Below are 24,029 nucleotides of genomic sequence, written 5' to 3'. Positions count from 1 at the left end.
ATCCCTCGTAATAATTTCAAGAAAGTGTTCCCCCTAACTGTGCACCGTTGTGAAGGTTCGTTGTTTCGAAGCACCACGTGATGATCGGGTGTGATAGATTCTAACGTTCGAATACAACGAGTGTAAGCCAGATTTACACACGCAATACACTTAGGTTTACTTGACGAGCCTAGCATGTACAGACATGGCCTCGGAACACGAAAGACCGAAAGGTCGAGCATGAGTCGTATAGAAGATACGATCAACATGAAGATGTTCACCGATGTTGACTAGTCCGTCTCACGTGATGATCGGACACGGCCTAGTTGAGTCGGATCATGTTTCACTTAGATGACTAGAGGGATGTCTATCTGAGTGGGAGTTCATTGAATAATTTGATTAGATGAACTTAATTATCATGAACTTAGTCTAAAATCTTTACACTATGTCTTGTAGATCAAATGGCCCACGCTAATGTTGCTCTCAACTTCAACACATTCCTAGAGAAAACCAAGCTGAAAGATGATGGCAGCAACTATACAGACTGGGTCTGGAACCTGAGGATCATCCTCATAGCTGCCAAGAAAGAATATGTCCTAGAAGCACCGCTAGGTGACGCACCCATCCCAGAGAACCAAGACGTTATGAACGCTTGGCAGTCACATGCTGATGATTACTCCCTCGTTCAGTGCGGCATGCTTTACAGCTTAGAATCGGGGCTCCAAAAGCGTTTTGAGAGACACGGAGCATATGAGATGTTCGAAGAGCTGAAAATGGTTTTCCAAGCTCATGCCCGGGTCGAGAGATATGAAGTCTCCGACAAGTTCTTCAGTTGTAAGATGGAGGAAAATAGTTCTGTCAATGAGCACATACTCAAAATGTATGGGTTGCATAACCGCTTGACTCAGCTGGGAGTTAATCTCCCGGATGACGTGGTCATTGACAGAATCCTTCAGTCGCTTCCACCGAGCTACAAGAGCTTTGTGATGAACTTCAATATGCAGGGGATGGAAAAGACCATTCCTGAGGTATATTCAATGCTGAAATCAGCGGAGGTGGAAATCAAAAAGGAACATCAAGTGTTGATGGTGAATAAAACCACTAAGTTCAAGAAAGGCAAGGGTAAAAAGAACTTCAAGAAGGACGGCAAGGGAGTTTCCGCGCCCGGTAAGCAAGCTGCCGGGAAGAAGTCAAAGAATGGACCCAAGCCTGAGACTGAGTGTTTTTATTGCAAGGGAAGTGGTCACTGGAAGCGGAACTGCCCCAAATACTTAGCGGACAAGAAGGCCGGCAACACTAAAGGTATATGTGATATACATGTAATTGATGTGTACCTTACCAGTACTCGTAGTAGCTCCTGGGTATTTGATACCGGTGCGGTCGCTCACATTTGTAACTCAAAGCAGGAGCTGCGGAATAAGCGGAGACTGGCGAAGGACGAGGTGACGATGCGCGTCGGGAATGGTTCCAAGGTCGATGTGATCGCCGTCGGCACGCTGCCTCTACATTTACCTACGGGATTAGTTTTAAACCTCAATAATTGTTATTTAGTGCCAGCTTTGAGCATGAACATTGTATCAGGATCTCGTTTAATTCGAGATGGCTACTCATTTAAATCCGAGAATGATGGTTGTTCTATTTATATGAGAGATATGTTTTATGGTCATGCTCCACTGGTGAATGGTTTATTCTTAATGAATCTCGAGCGTAATGTTACACATATTCATAGTATGAATACCAAAAGATGTAAGGTTGATAATGATAGTCCCACATACTTGTGGCACTGCCGCCTTGGTCACATAGGTGTCAAACGCATGAAGAAGCTCCATGCAGATGGACTTTTGGAGTCTCTTGATTACGAATCATTTGACACGTGCGAACCATGCCTCATGGGTAAAATGACCAAGACTCCGTTCTCAGGAACAATGGAGCGAGCAACCAACTTATTGGAAATCATACATAGTGATGTGTGCGGTCCAATGAGTGTTGAGGCTCGCGGTGGCTATCTTTATGTTCTCACCCTCACTGATGACTTGAGTAGATATGGGTATGTCTACTTAATGAAACACAAGTCTGAGACCTTTGAAAAGTTCAAGGAATTTCAGAGTGAGGTTGAGAATCAACGTGACAGGAAAATCAAGTTCTTGCGATCAGATCGTGGGGGAGAATACTTGAGTCACGAATTTGGCACACACTTAAGGAAATGTGGAATAGTTTCACAACTCACGCCGCCTGGAACACCTCAGCATAATGGTGTGTCCGAACGTCGTAATCGCACTCTATTGGATATGGTGCGATCTATGATGTCTCTTACCGATTTACCGCTGTCATTTTGGGGCTATGCTTTAGAGACTGCCGCATTCACTTTAAATAGGGCTCCATCGAAATCCGTTGAGACGACACCGTATGAATTATGGTTTGGGAAGAAACCTAAGATGTCGTTTCTAAAAGTTTGGGGATGCGATGCTTATGTCAAGAAACTTCAACTTGAAAAGCTCGAACCCAAGTCGGAAAAATGCGTCTTCATAGGATACCCTAAAGAAACTATTGGGTATACCTTCTACCTCAGATCCGAAGGCAAGATCTTTGTTGCCAAGAATGGATCCTTTCTAGAGAAAGAGTTTCTCTCGAAAGAAATAAGTGGGAGGAAAGTAGAACTCGATGAAGTATTACCTCTTGAACCGGTAAGTGGCGCAGCTCAAGAAAATGTTCCTGAGGTGCCTGCACCGACTAGAGAGGAAGTTAATGATGATGATCATGAAACTTCAGATCAAGTTGCTACTGAACTTCGTAGGTCCACAAGGACACGTTCCGCACCAGAGTGGTACGGCAACCCTGTCTTGGAAATCATGTTGTTAGACAACGGCGAACCTTCGAACTATGAAGAAGCGATGGCGGGCCCAGATTCCGACAAATGGCTGGAAGCCATGAAATCCGAGATAGGATCCATGTATGAAAACGAAGTATGGACTTTGACTGACTTGCCCGATGATCGGCGAGCCATAGAAAATAAATGGATCTTTAAGAAGAAGACAGACGCGGATGGTAATGTAACCATCTATAAAGCTCGGCTTGTCGCTAAGGGTTATCGACAAGTTCAAGGGGTTGACTACGATGAGACTTTCTCACCCGTAGCGAAGCTGAAGTCCGTCCGAATCATGTTAGCAATTGCCGCATTCTACGATTATGAGATATGGCAACTGGACGTCAAAACGGCATTCCTTAATAGTTTCCTTAAGGAAGAATTGTATATGATGCAGCCGGAAGGTTTTGTCGATCCTAACAATGCTGACAAGGTGTGCAAGCTCCAACGCTCGATTTATGGGCTGGTGCAAGCATCTCGGAGTTGGAACATTCGTTTTGATGAGATGATCAAAGCGTTTGGGTTTACGCAGACTTATGGAGAAGCCTGCATTTACAAGAAAGTGAGTGGGAGCTCTGTAGCATTTCTCATATTGTATGTGGATGACATACTGTTGATGGGAAATGATATAGAATTCTTGGAAAGCATAAAGGCCTACTTGAACAAGTGTTTTTCAATGAAGGACCTTGGAGAAGCTGCTTATATATTAGGCATCAAGATCTATATAGATAGATCGAGACGCCTCATTGATCTTTCACAGAGTACGTACCTTGACAAGATATTGAAGAAGTTCAAAATGGATCAGTCAAAGAAGGGGTTCTTGCCTGTATTGCAAGGTATGAGATTGAGCACGGCTCAATGCCCGACCACAGCAGAAGATAGAGAAAAGATGAGTGTCGTCCCCTATGCCTCAGCCATAGGGTCTATCATGTATGCTATGTTGTGTACCAGACCTGATGTAAACCTTGCCGTAAGTTTGGTGGGAAGGTACCAAAGTAATCCCGACATGGAACACTGGACAGCGGTCAAGAATATCCTGAAATACCTGAAAAGGACTAAGGATATGTTTCTCGTTTATGGAGGTGACGAAGAGCTCGTCGTAAAGGGTTACGTTGATGCTAGCTTCGACACAGATCTAGATGACTCTAAGTCACAAACCGGATACGTGTATATTTTGAATGGTGGGGCAGTAAGCTGGTGCAGTTGCAAGCAAAGCGTTGTGGCGGGATCTACATGTGAAGCGGAGTACATGGCAGCCTCGGAGGCAGCACAAGAAGCAGTCTGGGTGAAGGAGTTCATTGTCGACCTAGGAGTCATACCCAATGCGTCGGGCCCGATGACTCTCTTCTGTGACAACACTGGAGCTATTGCCCTTGCCAAGGAGCCCAGGTTTCACAGGAAGACCAGACATATCAAGCGTCGCTTCAACTCCATTCGTGAAAGTGTTCAAAATGGAGACATAGAGATTTGTAAAGTACATACAGACCTGAATGTGGCAGATCTGTTGACTAAACCTCTCCCTAGAGCAAAACATGATCAACACCAGAACTGCATGGGTGTTCGATTCATCACAATGTAACTAGAATATTGACTCTAGTGCAAGTGGGAGACTGTTGGAAATATACCCTAGAGGCAATAATAAAATGGTTATTATTATATTTCTTTGTTCATGATAATTGTCTATTGTTCATTCTATAATCGTGAATACATAGACCACAACACGTCCCTAGTGAGCCTCTAGTTGACTAGCTCATTGATCAAAAGATAGTCATGGTTTCCTGACTATGGACATTGGATGTCATTGGACAAGACCCAATCCTAAGCATAGCTCAGAGATCATGTAGTTCGTTTGCTATAGCTTTTCCGAATGTCAAGTATCATTTCCTTAGACCATGAGATTGTGCAACTCCCGGATACCGTAGGAGTGCTTTGGGTGTGCCAAACATCACAACGTAACTGGGTGACTATAAAGGTACACTACATGTATCTCCGAAAGTGTCTGTTGGGTTGGCACGAATCGAGACTGGGATTTGTCACTCCGTATGACGGAGAGGTATCTCTGGGCCCACTCGGTAATGCATCATCATAATGAGCTCAATGTGACCAAGTGGTTGATCATGGGATCATGCATTACGGTACGAGTAAAGTGACTTGCCGGTAACGAGATTGAACGAGGTATTGGGATACCGACGATCGAGTCTCGGGCAAGTAACGTACCGATTGACAAAGGGAATTGTATACGGGATTGATTGAATCCTCGACATCGTGGTTCATCCGATGAGATCATCGAGGAGCATGTGGGAGCCAACATGGGTATCCAGATCCCGCTGTTGGTTATTGACCAGAGAGTCGTCTCGGTCATGTCTGCGTGTCTCCCGAACCCGTAGGGTCTACACACTTAAGGTTCGGTGACGCTAGGGTTGTTGAGATATTAGCATACGGTAACCCGAAAGTTGTTCGGAGTCCCGGATGAGATCTCGGACGTCACAAGGAGTTTCGGAATGGTCCGGAGGTGAAGATTTATATATAGGAAGTCAAGTTTCGGCCATCGGGAAGGTTTCGGGGGTAATTGGTATTGTACCGGGACCACCGGAAGGGTCCACCGGGTGGGGCCACCTATCCCGGAGGGCCCCATGGGCTGAAGTGGGCAGGGAACCAGCCCCTAGTGAGCTAGTGCGACCCCCCATGGGCCTCCCCTGCGCCTAGGGTTGGAAACCCTAGGGGTGGGGGCGCCCCACTTGGCTTGGGGGGCACTCGACCCCCCTTGGCCGCCGCCCCCCTTGGAGATTCAATCTCCTAGGGCCGGCGCCCCCCTAGGGGTCCTATATATAGTGGGGGGAGGGAGGGCAGCCGCACCCTAGCCCCTGACGCCTCCCTCTCCCTCCCGTGACACTCCTCCCTCTCCCTGAGCTTGGCGAAGCCCTGCCGAGATCACCGTTGCTTCCACCACCACGCCATCGTGCTACTGGATCTTCATCAACCTCTCCTTCCCCCTTGCTGGATCAAGTTGGAGGAGACGTCTTCTCAATCGTACGTGTGTTGAACGCGGAGGTGCCGTCCGTTCGGCGCTAGGTCATCGGTGATTTGGATCACGACGAGTACGACTCCATCAACCCCGTTCTCTTGAACGCTTCCGTGCGCGATCTACAAGGGTATGTAGATGCACTCCTCTCTCCCTCGTTGCTAGATGACTCCATAGATTGATCTTGGTGATGCGTAGAAAATTTTAAAATTCTGCTACGTTCCCCAACATAATTTCCATAAGAGTTGTTTTTGGAATTCCCATAATTATTAGAAGGATTACTAGGATATGGCCTAGGATTAAAATTCCCTCTATAAGCGTTGTTACCAAAATTATTCCTACCAACAAAATTCACATCCATAGATTCATTGTTATTCTTAATCAAAGTAGACAAAGGCATATCATTAGGACCATAAGAAACACTCTTAGTAGCAAATAATTTCATAAGTTCATCCATCTTTCCACTCAACACATTGATTTCTTCTATCGCATGCACTTTTTTATTAGAAGATCTTTCAGTATGCCATTGAGAATAATTAACCATAATATTATCTAGAAGTTTAGTAGCATCTCCTAAAGTGATTTCCATAAAAGTGCCTCCCGCGGACGAATCTAAAAGATTTCTAGAAGAAAAATTCAATCCGGCATAAAAAATTTGTATGATCATCCACAAATTCAAACCATGAGTAGGGCAATTACGTATCATTAATTTCATTCTCTCCCAAGCTTGTGCAACATGTTCATGATCAAGTTGTTTAAAGTTCGTAATATCGTTTCTAAGAGAGATGATCTTAGCGGGAGGAAAATACTTAGAGATAAAAGCATCTTTGCACTTGTTCCATGAATCAATACTATTTTTAGGCAAAGACGAAAACCAAGCTTTAGCACGATCTCTAAGCGAAAAAGGAAATAGTTTCAATTTAACGACATCATTATTGACATCTTTTTTGCATATCACATAAATCAACGAAGCTATTTAGATGAGTAGCGGCATCTTCACTAGGAAGGCCGGCGAATTGATCTTTCATAACAAGATTCAACAAAGCAGTATTAATTTCACAAGATTCAGCATCGGTAAGAGGAGCAATTGGAGTGCTAAGGAAATCATTATTATTGGTATTGGTGAAGTCACACAGTTTGGTAGTATCTTGAGCCATCGCGACAAACAAGCAATCTAACACAAGAGCAAACAAAAAGCAAGCGGGCAAAAAGAGGCAAATAGAGAGGGAGGATAGAGAGAGAGGGCGAATAAAACGGCAAGGGTGAAGTGGGGGAGAGGAAAACGAGAGGCAAATGGCAAATAATATAATGCGAGAGATAGGGATTGTGATGGGTACTTGGTATCTTGACTTTTTGCGTAGACTCCCCGGCAACGGCGCCAGAAATCCTTCTTGCTACGTCTTGAGCTTGCGTTGGTTTTCCCCGAAGAGGAAGCGATGATGCAGCAGAGTAGCGTAAGTATTTCCCTCAGTTTTTGAGAACCAAGGTATCAATCCAGTAGGAGGCCACGCTCAAGTCCCTCGTACCTGCACAAAACGATAGCTACTCGCAACCAACGCGATTAGGGGTTGTCAATTCCTTCACGGTCACTTACGAGAGTGAGATCTGATAGATATAATATTTTTGGTATTTTTGGTATAAAGATGCAAAGTAAAAAGTAAAAGCAAAGTAAAAGGCAAAGCAAGATTAAAGTGATGGAGATTGATATGATGAGAATAGACCCGGGGGCCATAGGTTTCACTAGTGGCTTCTCTCAAGAGCATAAGTATTCTACGGTGGGTGAACACATTACTGTTGAGCAATTGACAGAATTGAGCATAGTTATGAGAATATCTAGGCATGATCATGTATATAGGCATCACGTCCGTGACAAGTAGACCAAAACGATTCTGCATCTACTACTATTACTCCACTCATCGACCGCTATCCAGCATGCCTCTAGAGTATTAAGTTAAAAACAGAGTAACGCCTTAAGCAAGATGACATGATGTAGAGAGATAAATTCATGCAATATGAAATAAACCCCATCTTGTTATCCTCGATGGCAACGGTACAATACGTGCTTTGCTGCCCCTTCTGTCACTGGGTAAGGACACCGCAAGATCGAACCCAAAGCTAAGCACTTCTCCCATGGCAAGAACTACCAATCTAGTTGGCCAAACCAAACGGATAATTCGAAGAGACTTGCAAAGATAACCAATCATACATAAAATAATTCAGAGAAGATTCAAATATTATTCATAAATAGACTTGATCATAAACCCACAATTCATCGGTCTCAACAAACACACCGCAAAAAGAAGATTACATCGAATAGATCTCCACAAGAGAGGGGGAGAACTTTCTATTGAGATTCAAAGAGAGAGAAGAAGCCATCTAGCTACTAACTATGGACCCGAAGGTCTGAGGTAAACTACTCACACTTCATCGGAGGGGCTAGGATGATGTAGAAGCCATCCGTGATGACGGCCCTCTTCCGGCGGAGCTCCGGAACAGGCCCCAAGATGAGATCTCGTGGATACAAAAAGTTGCGGCGGTGGAATTAGGTTTTTGGCTCCTGTTCTGATCGTTTGGGGGTACGTGTGTATATATATGAGGAAGAAGTACGTCGGTGGAGCACCGAGGGGCCCACGAGGCAGGGGGCGCGCCTCCCACCCTCGTGAGCTCCTCTTTGACTCCCTGGAGTAGGGTCCAAGTCTCCTGGATCACGTTCGGTGAGAAAATCACGTTCCCGAAGATTTTATTCCGTTTGGACTCCGTTTGATATTCTGTTTCTCTGAAACACTGAAATAGGCAAAAAAACAACAATTCTGGGCAGGGCCTCCGGATAATAGGTTAGTCCCAAAAATAATATAAAAGTGGAAAATAAAGCCCAATATAGTCCAAAACAGTAGATAATATAGCATGGAGCAATCAAATATTATAGATACGTTGGAGACATATCACCGGTGATATGGTCAGTGGCTCCGCTGTCCATATACCAGTTCGTATCCAGGCCGTACTGGGGAGCCGCCACGTTCACCGAGCGCTCTCCCCCCCCCCCCCTTGATAGGAGGAGTCGTAGCGCTTCCAGCACTACCATGTTGGATGCCCGAGCTTGCCGCAGATCTGGCAAGTAATCTTGGCAGCGGGATTGTTGTTGTAGTTCCCGTCGCTGCCGCCGTTGTTGCCCCCCATGTTGTCACGATTTGGCTGCTTGATGAAGTTGCCACGGCCGCGGTCATCACCGCCGCCACCGCCTTGCTTCGGGAAGTTTCGTCCGCGGTCACCACCGCCGCCGCCGTTGCCGTTGTTCTGCTTGTTGAAGCGTTCGCGGGATGCCACGTTTGCAGAGGACTGGGAGGACCCGCCGCGCAGGTTCATGCGTGTCTCGAAGCTCAAGAGCTGCGGGTACAGCTCGGGGACGATCACCGGCTCGACCCGGGAGCACATGGCAGAGACCACGGGATCAAACTCCTTGTCGAGCCCGGCAAGGATGTGAGACACAGCATCCTCCTCATCTACTTTCTTTCCTGAAGCAATAAGTTCATCACATAAAGATCTAATCTTACCAACATATTCAGTAATGTTGGAGTTGCCCTTCTGAAGGTTCGCCAGCGCAATTCTGACGTTGACGGTGCGGGCGCGAGTGTGTGAGGCCAGCATATCACCTGCACCGTGTTCCAGAGCTTGGCCGCGGTGTGGCAGGTTGCCACTTGGATGGCCATCTTGCGCGGTAGGGAGGACAGCAGGTAGGAGAACACCTGTTGATGTTTCGCGTACCACGCGGAGAACTCCGGGTTGAGCGCCTTCGACTTGGTCTTGCCATCGTCGGAGGTGGCTTCAACGTTCACAAGGGGCACCACCTGGTCGATGTCGAGGTAGTTCTACATTTGCGCCCCCCTGATCGCCGAGAGCATGGTTGCGTGCCATAGCGCCTCGTTCCCTCTCGTGAGCTTCTCGGTGACGCTGTGTGCAAATGGTGACGAGTGGAAGGAGGTGGAGCTTGAAGACGTCGCCATGGATGTGAGCGAGGCAGGCTCTGATTACCATGAAAGAATTGGTGGAAGCGTATGCACCTTAGGCAGAGACGCGTACGTGTTTATATAGAGCACAAGTACATCATCGGCAGGTTGTTGTTGGCTTGACCCCTAGTCCAAGACTATACAAAAGATAGAGATCAAATCCATCTAACAACCTGCCTATTGGTTACAATCTCACACACGCACACAACTAAAGAAACAAACATCTTTACGAGGACATCATTCGTTAAAGAATCCGGCAAGGAAAATATTTGTTGCTTAGCATCACGCACAGGCTGTCATATGCTCCGATGGTTCCTGATCAACAAGCATCGACGCCCAACTTTGCCATTTTGCAGTCGATAAAAGCAGGACACCAAGAATCACAAGCTACTGTTCAGAGGTAGGCAGTTTATTGTTAATCGCAATTAGCATCCGGCCATTAGACTTCGAAGTTGTAACTCCCTCGAGGCTGCGCGCGAGAGCCCAAGCCCAAGCTCACGAGAGAGTGACACTGAAGCTTTCCTTGCTTTAGCCTGTCGCGCAAACGATTCTCATTTCATAAAGAGCTCCGAGAAACCCCGATGGTTAGGAGTTTGGGTACATAAAAACATAGTAGAACGTTGGATGACATGAAGAAAGAAAACTATGATTAGCTGAGCGCAGACAGTAAAACCTGGATACATCATACATGAATGACAGGCTAACGAAACGAAGACATAGATTTCACTTGCCTTACATGGGTTGGCAGTTGGCACAACAAACGGGACGTACATGTCTTACATCGAACAGTGAGAAAGAAAAGACAGAAGGAGTGCAAACATATAATGGCACCGAGAGTACAACAGACATGGTCCTCTTAGCAGACAAGGTAAATAATCAATCAAGGAAGACTAAGCAGAATATCCTCGAGCTCAAACCTGAATGACGACATGCGCGCTGCCTTCACTTTCAGACCCAAATGCAGTAGCAGCAGCAGCATCTTGTCTTCCTTCGCTGGCAGCTGGCAGACCCTCCCTCCTTTCAAGCTTATTCGGAAATGTCTCCATCCCGTAGAATGTCAACAGGATCCAGACATACGAGAGGTACTCCACACCTGTTCCCAGAGCCTCAGCGTGCAAGTATCCTCTGGACCGGCCAGCAGAAAAGCAGAGCATCTCCACCCACACGCCTTGGATCACCTCCCACATCTTGGTCTCGTCGCCAACATCGCCCAACAAGCTTTGAACAAGCAGCCAAGCTTGGTGAATAAAAGAGTCGGGCCTAGAACCCCCCGCGTTGCATTTCTCTATTAGCCTCTGTGTAAATTCTCTGTCATCCTTAGGTGTCTCCCCACTGCCGATGATGTCCTCGAGCTCGTCGTAGGCCCTCACCAACAAAATCTTTCTGCTGCCTGGCATTAGCATCTCAGGATTTTCAAAAAACAGATGCATCATGTAGTTGGACATTTCTTTGCACCGGCGGGCATGTGGATGATCATCAGGAGAAAGGGCCTTATGGTGGAAACATAGATCTGTGGCCAGGTGCCAGATAATAATGCTCTCATCAAATGGCCTTCGTATGCTCCAACTCAGTCGTTGGAAGCATCGCTTGCTCGCGAATATCCACTCACCCCAGGCCCGTACTGCACCCATGTGCAGGGTGTTCGACCGAACAGGGCCCCCAATTTAGCAGGGCCCCAATTTTCTAACTAATGACCAGTTTAGCCGTGGCTAATTCTCCCATAAAAAGCCATGAGTAGTCAATTAATCGAGTAAACACTAAGTACGTAGGAATCCACAACAAATTACTCTCAAGACCGTATCTCACGCACGGCTCCTCCTCTTCTCTCTCTGATCTCTTTCTCTTAGTGCGTCTTCCCATGGTCCTATAGCAGCTCCCGATTCTACTCCTGTAGATTAATTCATTCGCATTCTCCCCAAAACAATCTTCTGATGCAATTTATTCGGTGTCTTCTTCAATCTGTAGTTTTAGTAGTATGGCAGCTCCATCATCGTCCATCTATTTATTCCGGTGTCTTCTTTTCCTAACTCAATTTCTCAAATCTCTCATCTACTACTTTCAATCCTCTTGTTGCTTGTCGCTGGACCTGTGAGGGCAAGAGTGCTAGATCACCAATTCATCAAGAAGATCAAGCGGACTATCAAAGCCACACATGGTGCCGCCACATGGTTCTCTTCCCAAGTTAACGAAAGGCTAATTCATCCCTCTTTGTTTCTATGTTTAGTTTTTAGTGCATGATATTTGCTTCTTAGTTTTTTTTTTCTGATTTCCTCCCGTTCTAGAATTAGAAAATTTGAGTTGCGACATGAAAACACAAGAAAAGGAAAAATATTGAAAAACTCACTCGACATCAAAAAGACGTTCATGATAAGTGTTTAGTAAAAGAGTCGAATGTTTCTTCAGAAAAATCAAGGTTTACATACTAGTAGTGCTCATGAGGTTCCTGGCGATCATAGGATGAGTACTAAAACATGTCAGAAGGATGATATATATAACAAAGTCTATTTTTAGTGTAGAAAATTTTGTTTTCTAATTGCTATTTGTTATGTCGAGGGCCTCAATTTTTATTTCGCACCGGGCCTCCATTTTCTCGGATACGGCCCTGACTCACCCCTGGTATCATTAAACCTCATATATGATTTGGCGTCCACCATGCCCCTCCTCCACCCGGATTCAACATGGCGACGAACCAATGATGTTATCACCTCACACGAATAGCTAGGCTCCATGTGCCAGCAATCGTTGAGGAAGTCCTTGCATTGTAACCATCCTGCGATCCTCCTCATCCTTGAGTGCCATTTGTTACGGGCTAATAATCCAATAAGACTACGTTGGAGAATTCTGCCAGAGAACTTGTCATGGAAAGTTGATTGCACACGCTGGTAAACGAGCTCCAGCAGAAGAGTACCGTACAACAACACAAGTGTAACCCAGGTATCTTCACTGCTATAAGCTTCTTTGTAGCTACTGGTGTGTACCAGGCAGATGGCTGTGACTAACGTTGCATAAGGTAATACTTGTGTACACCCACGGGAGAGAGTACGGAAGATGATTAATGCTGTTGGCGCATACACCCAACCAGTGAAGGGTCTATCATCTTTATCATCTTTGGTGTAGAGAAAACTGGTCATCCGAGACAACGCGCCTTCTACTTCGCGGTTAGCTGATTGGTCGTCGAGGTACCAGAATTGTGTCATGAATTCAAGACGATCATCATATGAACATGGAAAGTCCAAAAATCGCTCATACGGTATCTTTGGAAGCCAATCCCTTGATGTTGGCAGCGGTTGTCGGGATGGTTGACCTGGTAATGCTTCCGGCGGGTGCTCATATTCCCATACAAATTTGTTTGCACTTAGTATATATTTTCCAATCATTTCTTCTTCTGTGAGGTTGGTGCCTCGAGCGAGGCGTATGTTGGATGAGCCGGCCTTCCGTAGGGCATTGAAGCTACTGCTCTTAAGATCCAGAGCCTTCTGGAAGCATCTCATAGTCACAAGGATGAAAAGCACAATTGTTGCGGCCAACAACCTTTTGTCATCCGACGACCATGATTTGTAAAATACGTATAAAGCAATTGTGACCTGACATGGTGGACGATCCAGTTAATAAGATGCAAAACATTTTGGACGCATGCCCTCTAAACATTTAGACCCACCCTTAAAAAATATTTTCCTTTAATTATATGAAAATTGCCTGAATTTTAAATTTGGGTAAGTCGATTTTCGGCTCTTTTTTTTCAAGATTCATGTTGTTTTTTCTTGTGCTTTTCATGGCTTCTTAGGTAGTTTTTGACTTGCTCCTAGTCCTAATTGAGGAAAGTCATTTTTTATTAGGTTTGATTTTTGACTTGCCCCTGTTTGGGGTAAGTCATATTTTTTACAGTTTTGCTAAAGCACATCTAAGTCTTTTTTTTATTAGGCTTGATGCTTGTTACACATTGCCTGTTGTTTTGTTTGTATGTATTTTTGTTTTGCTTTTCTTTTGATTTTTAGTCAGATTTTCTTTTTCTACTTGGGTATTTTTGGCATGCTAGATTACTGGAATGTATACACACAAGTACTATGCACTCATATTGCATTATTATGTGCTTAGTCTTTGCATATTAAAAAATACAATTTGCGTGCAAACCTATGCCCAAGTTTTATGAAGGTTTTTGTTTTACATTTTCTTTTCTATTAAAGGGTAACATGAATCTCACTAATTCACTCTTCCTTAAAACACTTTATTATTTCAATTTTCTTTTTCTCTTTGTAAGGGTAACACCAATGCCACAAATTGAAACATATTTTTTCAAATTTTCATGATTATATGTTTATTCTTGCATATTATAAAAAAGTGCAATTTTTGTTTATATTATGTGTGAATTTTTTTCATTACTCTTTTTAAGTTTTTCTCATTTTTTTCCTTCCTAAAGATTAATACCATTGTCACTAATTCATTCTTCTTTAGAAAACTTCATTTTTTTATTTGTGTTTTAGTTTTTATTTCCTTTTCTTTATTTTTAAGGTAATACCAAATGCACTAATTCATTTCTTATTATAAAACTTCTTGATGGGGAAATTCTATCATTATATGATTGTTATTGCATATGATAAAAAAAGCAAAATTTCTGTATAAATTGTGCGCAACATTTTAACAATTCCACCAATTTATGTTTCTATGGAAACTTCAGTTTTTTTATTTTGTTTTAGTTATTTTTTTTTCATTTTCTAACTTCTTAGAAGGGTAATACCAATGCCTTAATTAATTCTTCCCTAGGAAAACTTCATTATCTTGATTGAGCTTTAGTTTTTATTTTATTTTATTTCTTCTTTAAGGGTAATCCCAATGCAATTTTGTTTCATTCTTTTATTTTTCGTGTACTTAACGGATAATACATATGACAGGAATTGAGTCTTACCTTAGAAAAACTTCATCGTTTTGATTTAGTTTTAGTTTATTTCATTTTATTTATTTTAAAGGGTAATACCAATGCCCCTAATTCATGCCTTCTTAGTAAACTTCTTGTTTGCAAAATTTCCACTATTTCTATGCTTATTCTTACATATTATAAAAAGCGCAGTTTCTCTGTAAACTGTGTGCAATTTTTTTTCATTACTTGTTGTATTTTTTTTGGAAAATTACATGATTTTATTTTAGTATTAGCATAGGGGGAATAAGAAGGCTAGAGAAAGTTGAAGGCGCTTGAGCCTTTGGATGTTGATCGGGTGGTGGAGGGCGATTTGGCTTAACGCCAAAAATAATTTCCAAGCGCCTATCAAATAGTTGAAATCATTTTAAAAAGATTCCCTATGGTATGATCATGTGACACTATTAATTATGTATTAGAAACTAAAATAATTTCTAATCAAGTTTAAACAGTACAATCATGAATCTCAATGCAAGATGTGCTTAGGATTATACATGCATGTAAAATCACACAGCACACAAAACTTACATTCATTGCTGGCGTGTCAACTCCAATATCGCTGCCTGGGAGCGTGCAGCATGCAACATGCATGCCTGAGTCGTAATGTTGGGCTTGTGTACGTGAGCATGCAGGCATGCGGCCTGGGTCCCGGTGGTGTGCTTTTTTTTTGAACAAGCAAAGGCACCGAAGTGCCAAATTCATTCAGCTCGTAGAGAAAGTACAAAGAGAATTATATAGATCTGCTGAAGATGTAGAGAGGGGTAGCAGCAGTATCTAGAAAAGAGAGCCGAAGAAAGACCCTATATGAGGCAAAGTGGGAATGACCACTACACCATGATCAACATGGCCAGAACTAGCACAGGAACACTCTAGCACAAGAACACTCTGAATCTGAAACTATGAATTGCTGTTGTCTTTTGCTTCACTGCCATCTTTCTTGAAGCAAGCATGTCAAGGTCCCGTAGAAACAGCAAAATACATCTGCAACCAAGATGAAAACCCTGCAAAATAAGAAACTGATGTACTCCAGTTTCGCGATATAGCATCAAACTCCAGAGATCTGCAAACGAATAAAAACCAAGCACAACACAAAGTACAGAGAGAAGGCAGAGCTCAAGAAGAAACAAAGAACAAGCCTAGGCTACCATCTATAACTGAGATAAAAACTTGCCACACCAAAACCTACAGGGAGAAAATTAATAACAGTGAACTGTATGAATTCTAAAGCCCTGAATCTGAAAATTTTCAAGAAGAGGCAGTATTGGGAAAAGACCATAATTGTGTCTTGCAGCAAAACAAGAAAGTCGAGTGTCGCCAATAGCACGGAAAACTTGTTGAGCAAGATTATGAGCAATACCATTGATCTCCCTAGAAATGTGAAACACCTTTGGCTGAAGCTGATAAGTAGTCTTAAAAAAACTAGCCAAAGATTTCCTGATACTCCATGGAGTTTCAGAAGTGGAGACATTACCTAGAGCAGCAGCCCCTGCTAAAACCAAGCAGTCCGTCAGAAAAGTAGGCTGAGCAATGTTGAGTTGAGATGCAAGATAAGCAGCAAAATTTAGTGCAAGAGCCTCCGCTTGCAGAGGAGTAGAAGTTGGAGGAGCTGAAGCTTGCACTTGCACATTGATCTCTCCTCCGTTAGAGGGTAAGGAAATAAAGATTCCCACACCTGTGCCAACCTGTCCTTGCAACAAACCTGGAATTTTCTTAGTCCTAAAAGATGTATCCGAATAGATTTTAGCCCCATCAGCCAACAAATCAGACCTAAGGGTTCTGCCAGGCAAAGGAATTTGATTAGAAGACAACTGAGTTGGAGTTGGAGTCTGATTCAAGAGAAGGGCATTGTCATACACATTAGAGGTTAATGTAAGAGCAGCAATGTGAACTTGATGAGGAAGAGATTTCGCCCTATGAAATAGAAAATCATTCCTTGCTTTCCAGAGACACCAAAGAAGCGTAAAAATGTTAGAAAGAGAACCATATGGATGCCTCATGCGAAGAACATCAATAACAGAATGCAAGGTGGAATGCCCCTGGACTAAAGCATCCGAACAAACAAACCAAGGAGAGGAAAACCAAGCTGCACAAGAAAAAGAGCACATGAAAAACAGATGGACCTCATCCTCTTGTTGACCACATCGGCAACAAGTTTTTGAAATATGAATGGAAAATCTACCAGCCCTCAACCCTGTAGGAAGAGCCCTCCTAAGCAGTCTCCATGCAAAAGTTTTAACTTTTGGGAGCATATCCTTTTGTTTCCAAATGAGTTCAAGAAGATTTGAGAGATCCAAAGGAACAACTGAAGGTGCATTTCGGGGAATGGCCTGAATTTCCTGCAAACAAAGTTTATAGGCAGATTCTGAAGAACAAATACCATTATGAGTGAGATCCCAACAAAGCGTATCCGGACTATCATCATCAATAATATCTGTTTGCACAATAAGAGAGGCCAATGGTTCTTGAAAAAGAGAGCAAACCAAGTCATGATTCCAAGTTTTTTGGTCCGGAAGCCAAAGATCTTTAACTAAAGATGGACATTGAAAACCATGTCGTTGATGAATAAGACAATCATGAACTGATCTCCAAAGAGAGCACCAAGGAGTGCTCCAAATTGAGATATTGCCTTGAGATAATTGATAAAAAGAATGGGCTTTGAGTTTCGGTAGAATTTTAAGAATAGAAGTCCAAAAGGCCAACTTAGCAGAATTAGCAGAGGATGTCCATATGGAGGCATTATGAAAGTATTTAGCCTTAAGAACAAGATGCAAGTGAGAAGAAGGAGACTTAGCTAATCTCCAAGCAGCTGTGAGAAGGAGACCTTCATTGATAGCCTTCAAGTTCCTTATTCCTAATCCTCCCTCTTCCTTAGAGTTACAAATATCCTTCCAAGCTCGGAGGCAAAGGCTCTTTTTGGAATCACTTTCTCGAACACCTGTCCACCAGAAATTCCTAATGATTGCAGTAAGTTTAGCTATGAACTTCTTAGTAAACAAGATGTTAGCCATATAATAAACAGGTATAGCCGAGAAAACCGAACGAATCAATTCTAATCTGGCAGCATGGGAAAGCATGTTAGCTTTATAAGTAGGTAGCTTATTCAGAAATTTTTCAATGACAAAGTTGTAAGCCGAAGCTCTACTCTTAGCTGGAAGCACAAGATGATGACCAAGATGAACAAAACTGCTATCCAAGTTAGAAACCGGGAAAATCTGCTTAATAGCATGAATTATAGTTTGAGGAACATGAAAGCTGAAAAGAATTGCTGATTTAGCCCAGTTTGGAGTTTGTCCTGAGATGGCACAAAAATGGTTAATGATTTGAGCCATAGAATGAGCCTCTTGAAGACTTGCCTGTCCACAAACCAACAAATCATCTGCAAACAACAAAGAGTGAATAGGAGGGCAGTTTGGTCCAAGAGAAATTCCCTGCAAATGGTGAGCAGCCAGAGCCTCATTAAGAGCAAGAGACAATTCATTGATAGCGATGACAAACAAATAAGTTGACATGGGACAGCCCTGACGGATACCTCTGAAGCTTCTAAATTTACGCGAGGGCTGACCATTAATCAAGACCGAGAACATGGGAGAAGAAATACAAGCATGCACCAAGTTAATGAAATGACCATGTAACCCTTTACGTGTAAGAGCAGCCACTATAAAATTCCATTCCAAACGATCGAAAGCTTTGGCCAAATCAATTTTAAGCATAAAGGCATTATGATTCCAAGATTTAAGAGAGAAAGAGTGCGAGATTTCTTGGGCAATGATGATATTATCACTAATGCGTCTACCCTCAATAAAAGCTTGCTGAGCAGGATCAATATAATCAGGCAAATGCAATTTAATCCTATTAGCAAGAGACTTCGCAATGATCTTATACACAACATTACAAAGACTAATAGGCCGGTAATCCATGGGAACATGAGGCTCAAGTTTTTTTGGAATAAGTGCAATATTTGTGTCATTAATATGAGGAGGCAAAATACCAGTATTATAAAAATTAATGACAAGTTGCGTAACTTCATCACCTATCCAGTCCCAAGCTGCCAAATAAAACTCCGCATTGAACCCATCCGGCCCTGGAGAAGCATTTAATTTCATCTCCTTGAGAATCTGCAATACCTCCTGTTTATCTGGAAGAGCATAAGTAGGATCTAGGGAATCATTAGGCCAATGAGAATGAGGGTAAGGTCTCTCAGAATTATTGTTGGGAGAAGAAAATATATATCGGAAATAGCTAACAAAAGTGTTAGTGATAGCAGTGGGCTTAAATTGCATCATGTCATTTTCATCCTTAACAGAACAAATAGTATTCCTCTTTCTACGCTTGACCACAGCTTGATGAAAAAATTTAGTATTGCGGTCTCCATCTTTAGCCCAACCTTTCTTGCTTCTTTGTTTGTAAAACTGATTAAGCTTATAGAGAGTTTGCTCATACCTGATAGTGAGAGTACTTTCTAAAGCATGATCTTGCTGCTGCAAGGGAAGTTGTTGTATTTGGTTAATACTCAATTCAAGGTCATGAAGGTCCTGTTGGAGGGGCTTCTTCCTTTTACACCACTTTTTAAGTGACCCTGCTAAAGAGGAAGTTTTGGCTGCAAAAGATTGAGCTGAGCAATTAGTCCAAGCTGATTTAGCAAAAGCAGAAAAATCCTTTTCTAACAGCCACCAATTTTCAAATTTGAAGGTCTGCTTAGGTTTGACAAAATTACCTTCAGTAGACAGTAAAATGGGAGCATGATCACTCAAAATGATAGGCAGATTAAGAACTTTGGTATTAGGATAATGCATGCACCATTCGGAATTAACCAAACAACGGTCAAGGCGTTTATAAATAGGATTGGAAGTGTTCTGTCTACCACGCCAAGTATAAGCAGGCCCACTATAACCTATATCAAACAAACCACAATTTTTCACAAAAGAACAAAAAGCATGCATACGATAGTAATTCACATTGCCATTACAACCATCAATATCATACAGGATGTCATTCAGGTCTCCCATACACAACATCGGCATGCCCAGATTATCATACACAAAAGACGAAACTTGATCCCAAATGCCAGTAGTCTGCCTATGATATGGGTCGCCGTATATACAAATTAAACAAAAGTTGACCCCCGAAGCTAGATGGACTACTTTAGCTAAAATATAATGGAAAGCAGAACTATGAACAGAGACTTTAAGATCATCAGTCCACATAAGCCAAAGACCTCCCGAAGCACCTCTAGAAGGAACAACAAAACCATCGGTAACATCAAATCTATTAACAAGATCAATAGAACGAACTTTGGATGATTTGATTTCCGAAACAAAGGTTACATGCGCCTTCGTGGATTGCATTAAGTTAGCTAGGTAGAGCATTCTTTCATTGCCGAGGCCTCGGCCCATACCTCGGCAATTCCAAGCGATGGCCCTCATGACGCCCGAGGCACGATAGGGCTGTGCGCCGCTCCCCAAGAAGCGGAGAGCGCCCCTCCGACCAAATCCAGCAGATGCTCTGATTTGCTAAGGTCGATTTGCAAAGGAACCGGCGGAGCGAGGTGTGAAGGCACAGCAGCAAGAGCTGGGAGAAGCGCACCGGAAACAACCAGATCACTCTGCGCTGACGAGCGGGCCAAGGTCAGCGGGATGCGGCGGCGGCGCAAGGCTTTGGTGGCTGAAGCGGGAGAAACGGAGACGAGACAGCTGCCGGACGCAGATGCGAGAGCGAGAAATTGAGTAAGAAAGGAGAAGGGGAGAATCAAATCAGTCTGAGATGGGCGGGGGGTCAAGGAAGCAAAAAGAACAGGGCAATAGAGAAAGGGGATCTAGAGATGTCCAAGAGAAAAAAGGGAAGAGGAAGATCAGGTCCAGAAGGGGAAGAGAAAGATCAGACCAAGAAGGGGAAGCAGGGAGGAACGGCAGAACACCAGTCGTCGGACAATCGCCGGGAATCGCCACCAAACACCAGTCTCTGTAGCTAGCGGCCTCCCTGCCGGTGAGAGAAGCTGAACGAGGGATGGCAAGAACAGAGGATCAAGGGGACACAGGACAGCATCGAGCTATGAGAAGAGATCTACTGGGGGAAGAAGAGAAAAGGAAAAGAAGGGGGTGGCATCACGCCAGTCGCCGGCAATCGCCGGAAGTCGCCATCGCGGCAGTCCGTCCCATGCCTTGGCCCATGGCGTCCGGATTTGGCGTGAGAAAAAGTATTCTGTGGTGTGCTTGTGTGCGTGAGCATGCACACATGCAGCTTGTGTACGTGAGCGCAGCGGTTTAAAAATGACTGACCCCTAAATTCGTTTAGGCAACTTACCCAAAAACAATAACCAGCATTCATCCATAGACATGGGGAGGGGGAACATAGGAAGGAAGGAGAGGCACGCATTTACGAGGCTGACTTTCCCAGCCAAAGTGTTGTATCTGCCACGTCATGGCGTAACTCTATTGCCCACCTTAGAAACCAAAAGCAAGAATTCCTTGGCACACAGACAGGGAAATGCGGGAAGCCGTCATCCAACGCTAGCCGCATACATTTCAACTATTTTTCAACAAACGGGCTGAAACTCATGCAAAGTCGGCCGGATTTCATAGAAACTAGACGAAAGCAATTACACTTTGGACATATTTTCAAGTAAAAAGGCAAAACTATATGCACATACTGTCGCGCGGAGCTCCACTCCCATGATAAGGATGCACTAGTATACGACCGGCATCGGCGGATCTCTTTGTCTTCCTCATGTCCGGTAGTGCGCTAACCGGACTGCGGGAGTCCCGAAGGCATATTCTTCCCCCATATCTTTTCTGCGTTCCCCTGCGCCACTCATCGTAGTGGCAAAGAGGGTGCTTCAACCGGAGGGGAAGGTTGCTTCTGTGGAGCTCAGACGGTGCTAGGGATGGTCTAGATAAAAAAGAACCAGATAGGTCACCGGCGGTAGCCTTCCTGGGACCTAAGCGCTGGCGATCTCCCATGTTCTACTTCACCTCGATGATGGTGGCGGGCGCAGATGTTATGGTCGCCACCTCATCGACATCCGCGCAGCCAGCTTCTTTCTCTGCCTGCATGGCACGCCTGTGCGCACATCGACAGCGCATGTCGCGGTCGCAGGCACTGGAGGCGCGGTACGACGTGGCGTCGTTGACGACGGTGACGATGCCCGTGCAACCATGCTCCCCGCCATGTCGGCCTGGAGCAACTTGCCACTCCACTGTCGGCTGGCTTGGAACGGCAAGTTGCTGAACCACGCGTCGGCTTGGGGCGGCAACTTGCTTCGTCGGGCTAGGCGAGCGAGGTGGAGCAGCGAGTTGCCTCGCTCGTATCCGCTGGGCTCAGCGGGCCATCCAGCTGGGTTTTATGCCGGAGAACTGTTCTTCTTGGTCGTCAAAAAAGTGGAGAAAATGGTGGAAGAAGGAGATTGAGAGTGGCGGAGTGGTGCGATCCGGCGTCTGGCCTCGTTTAAATAGAGGGCGAACGGGAGGAGCTTGCTCGGTGTTGCATTTAATGTCGGCCCGCTCGTGAATGGACATGTGGCCGGAGTAGGTTTCCCAACTTCCACGCGGGTTTAATGCCGGCGTTTGAATGCGGCGAGGAGGCGTGTCCAGCCGAGCGTGATGGACGGCGCCCTCAGCAGGCGCACCGCTTCAATGGCGGAGGTAGTGAGAGGTCGCGTCTGTGTTGAGCCACCTTGAATGTGGAACGGCCCACTCTACAGTGACATGAATGCGGGTAGCTGGCGATGGACGAGAAACGCGCGGGAGAGGGGAGGGGGGTTGGTTGGCCAGGGCGGTCAGAAACGGGCATGACAGCAGCCTGGACTCTCCTAAACCGACACAAAACCGCGTTGGATGTCTTCCGTAGTCCAGACAACACGATCCAACCAGTTGCGGAAGGCTTACGGGTCGTTGAAGATGCCCTTATGGCATATGACATATCCCTGTTGACGACGCATGGGTACTTTCACTTGTACCAGACTCGGGCCAGGGCAGGGTTTGACACCTTGTCCCTGGTCATGACGTCTCAGTGATAACTGATAATCCAAAAAGTTGCGTATTGTGTGGCGGTCTGTCCCAAGCTTGACACTTGGCTCCCGAGATGCATAGAAATGTTGGGTACCCAGCCACAGGCACGTTGCCGTTTGGTATGTGCTCCACTGACCCTATGGGATTTTCAGCCAGTTTGGTTTCTAGGAATTGTGTCATCATCCTCGCGTTAGGGATCGCAGAGCGCTTGTCCCTATTTAGGGTCATGGCCTACTGCTGCCAGGATTACTTTGATCTTGTCCGCGGGATGTGTCTGGCGTACACCGGAGTCGTCGTCGGATGCATCGTGAGCCGATCTGTGGCGTTTAATGAGGTAAGGCCACTTGACGTGATCTTAGTCATTAGTGCCTCCTAAGTCGCCTGCACCTCGGTTGCCAAATCGGCGGTATGCACCTCAGTAGAGAGAGGGACCGTTCTGTATTGCCATATACCGTTATGGTGCCTGTTAGGGCAATATTTCATCTTTAATGGTGTTGGTGATTGATGACAATCCATTTTATGAACTAACTATGTGCATTGAGTATTTCCGAGATTACTAGATGCCACCAGACGGTTTATTTTCTCTCAGTGATGCGTTTTGCTATGATGATGCTTTCGAAAAGGGTAACGACTCCAAAAGAAGTTGTCATCGTCCGCTGTGACCGTAATCGAGGCTCGGTTTTCACCGGTAGTCTCGTCGTTCCAAACTCGCCACCGGACAGATCCGAAGACAGATCAGACACCCCCTCCTGGACGGCCACCATCAACACACAAACGTGCAGCAGGAGGCGACCGCCAGACGGGTAGAGCCCCAACCTGGATGCCTGACCCAGGGCCATAGATTAGGGAAGGATCCCTAGATCCATGCCGTCGAGCAGGGGACCGCCCAGGCCACATCGGCGCACACACTGAGCGCCAGGAACTCCGGAGTGCTGTGCTTAGCCCACCTGCCGCCGTCCGCAGCTCCTCTGTCGCGCCGAGCGCCCACACGCCCGCGCCACCGCAGGGGAAACCAGGTGCTCCGCCGCCACCTTCCTCTGGGCCAGCCGACTTTTGCTTGGGAGTCCCCTCCGGCAGCGGCGAGACTAGGAGCCCCCCCCCCCCCCCCCCCCCGCCACCCCGGCGATGGTTGCTTCTCTGTTGCGCTGGTCCTTTGAGACCTTAGCACGACGACTTTCAGACTATCTACTACAACAAGGTTTGCCTGGCTCCGGTGATGGAGGGGCGATGACGGCAGCGCGCCTTC

At 45.1% G+C, this 24,029-nt stretch overlaps 1 protein-coding gene and 1 pseudogene across 1 annotated transcript; both read right to left on the bottom strand.

Annotated features, from left to right (window-relative positions):
• Nucleotides 1-9,232: 9,232 nt before the first annotated feature.
• Nucleotides 9,233-9,371, bottom strand: LOC147987510 (small nucleolar RNA Z247; annotated as a pseudogene).
• A 6,168-nt stretch (nucleotides 9,372-15,539) lies between these two features.
• LOC147987509 (uncharacterized) lies at nucleotides 15,540-19,680 on the bottom strand. The gene is made up of 2 exons (XM_087540357.1): nucleotides 16,138-19,680; nucleotides 15,540-15,761 (listed from the first exon to the last, which is right to left on the bottom strand). The coding sequence occupies exons 1-2, from the start codon at nucleotides 19,571-19,573 to the stop codon at nucleotides 15,703-15,705; spliced, it is 3,495 nt and encodes a 1,164-aa protein (XP_087396483.1). The 5' UTR covers nucleotides 19,574-19,680; the 3' UTR covers nucleotides 15,540-15,702.
• Nucleotides 19,681-24,029: the final 4,349 nt, after the last annotated feature.

Source organism: Triticum urartu, chromosome 2A, assembly GCF_056163025.1.
Source record: "Triticum urartu cultivar PI428250 chromosome 2A, HENAU_Tu73, whole genome shotgun sequence".
Taxonomy (NCBI): domain Eukaryota; kingdom Viridiplantae; phylum Streptophyta; class Magnoliopsida; order Poales; family Poaceae; genus Triticum; species Triticum urartu.
This window is presented reverse-complemented; position numbering and strand designations above follow the sequence as displayed.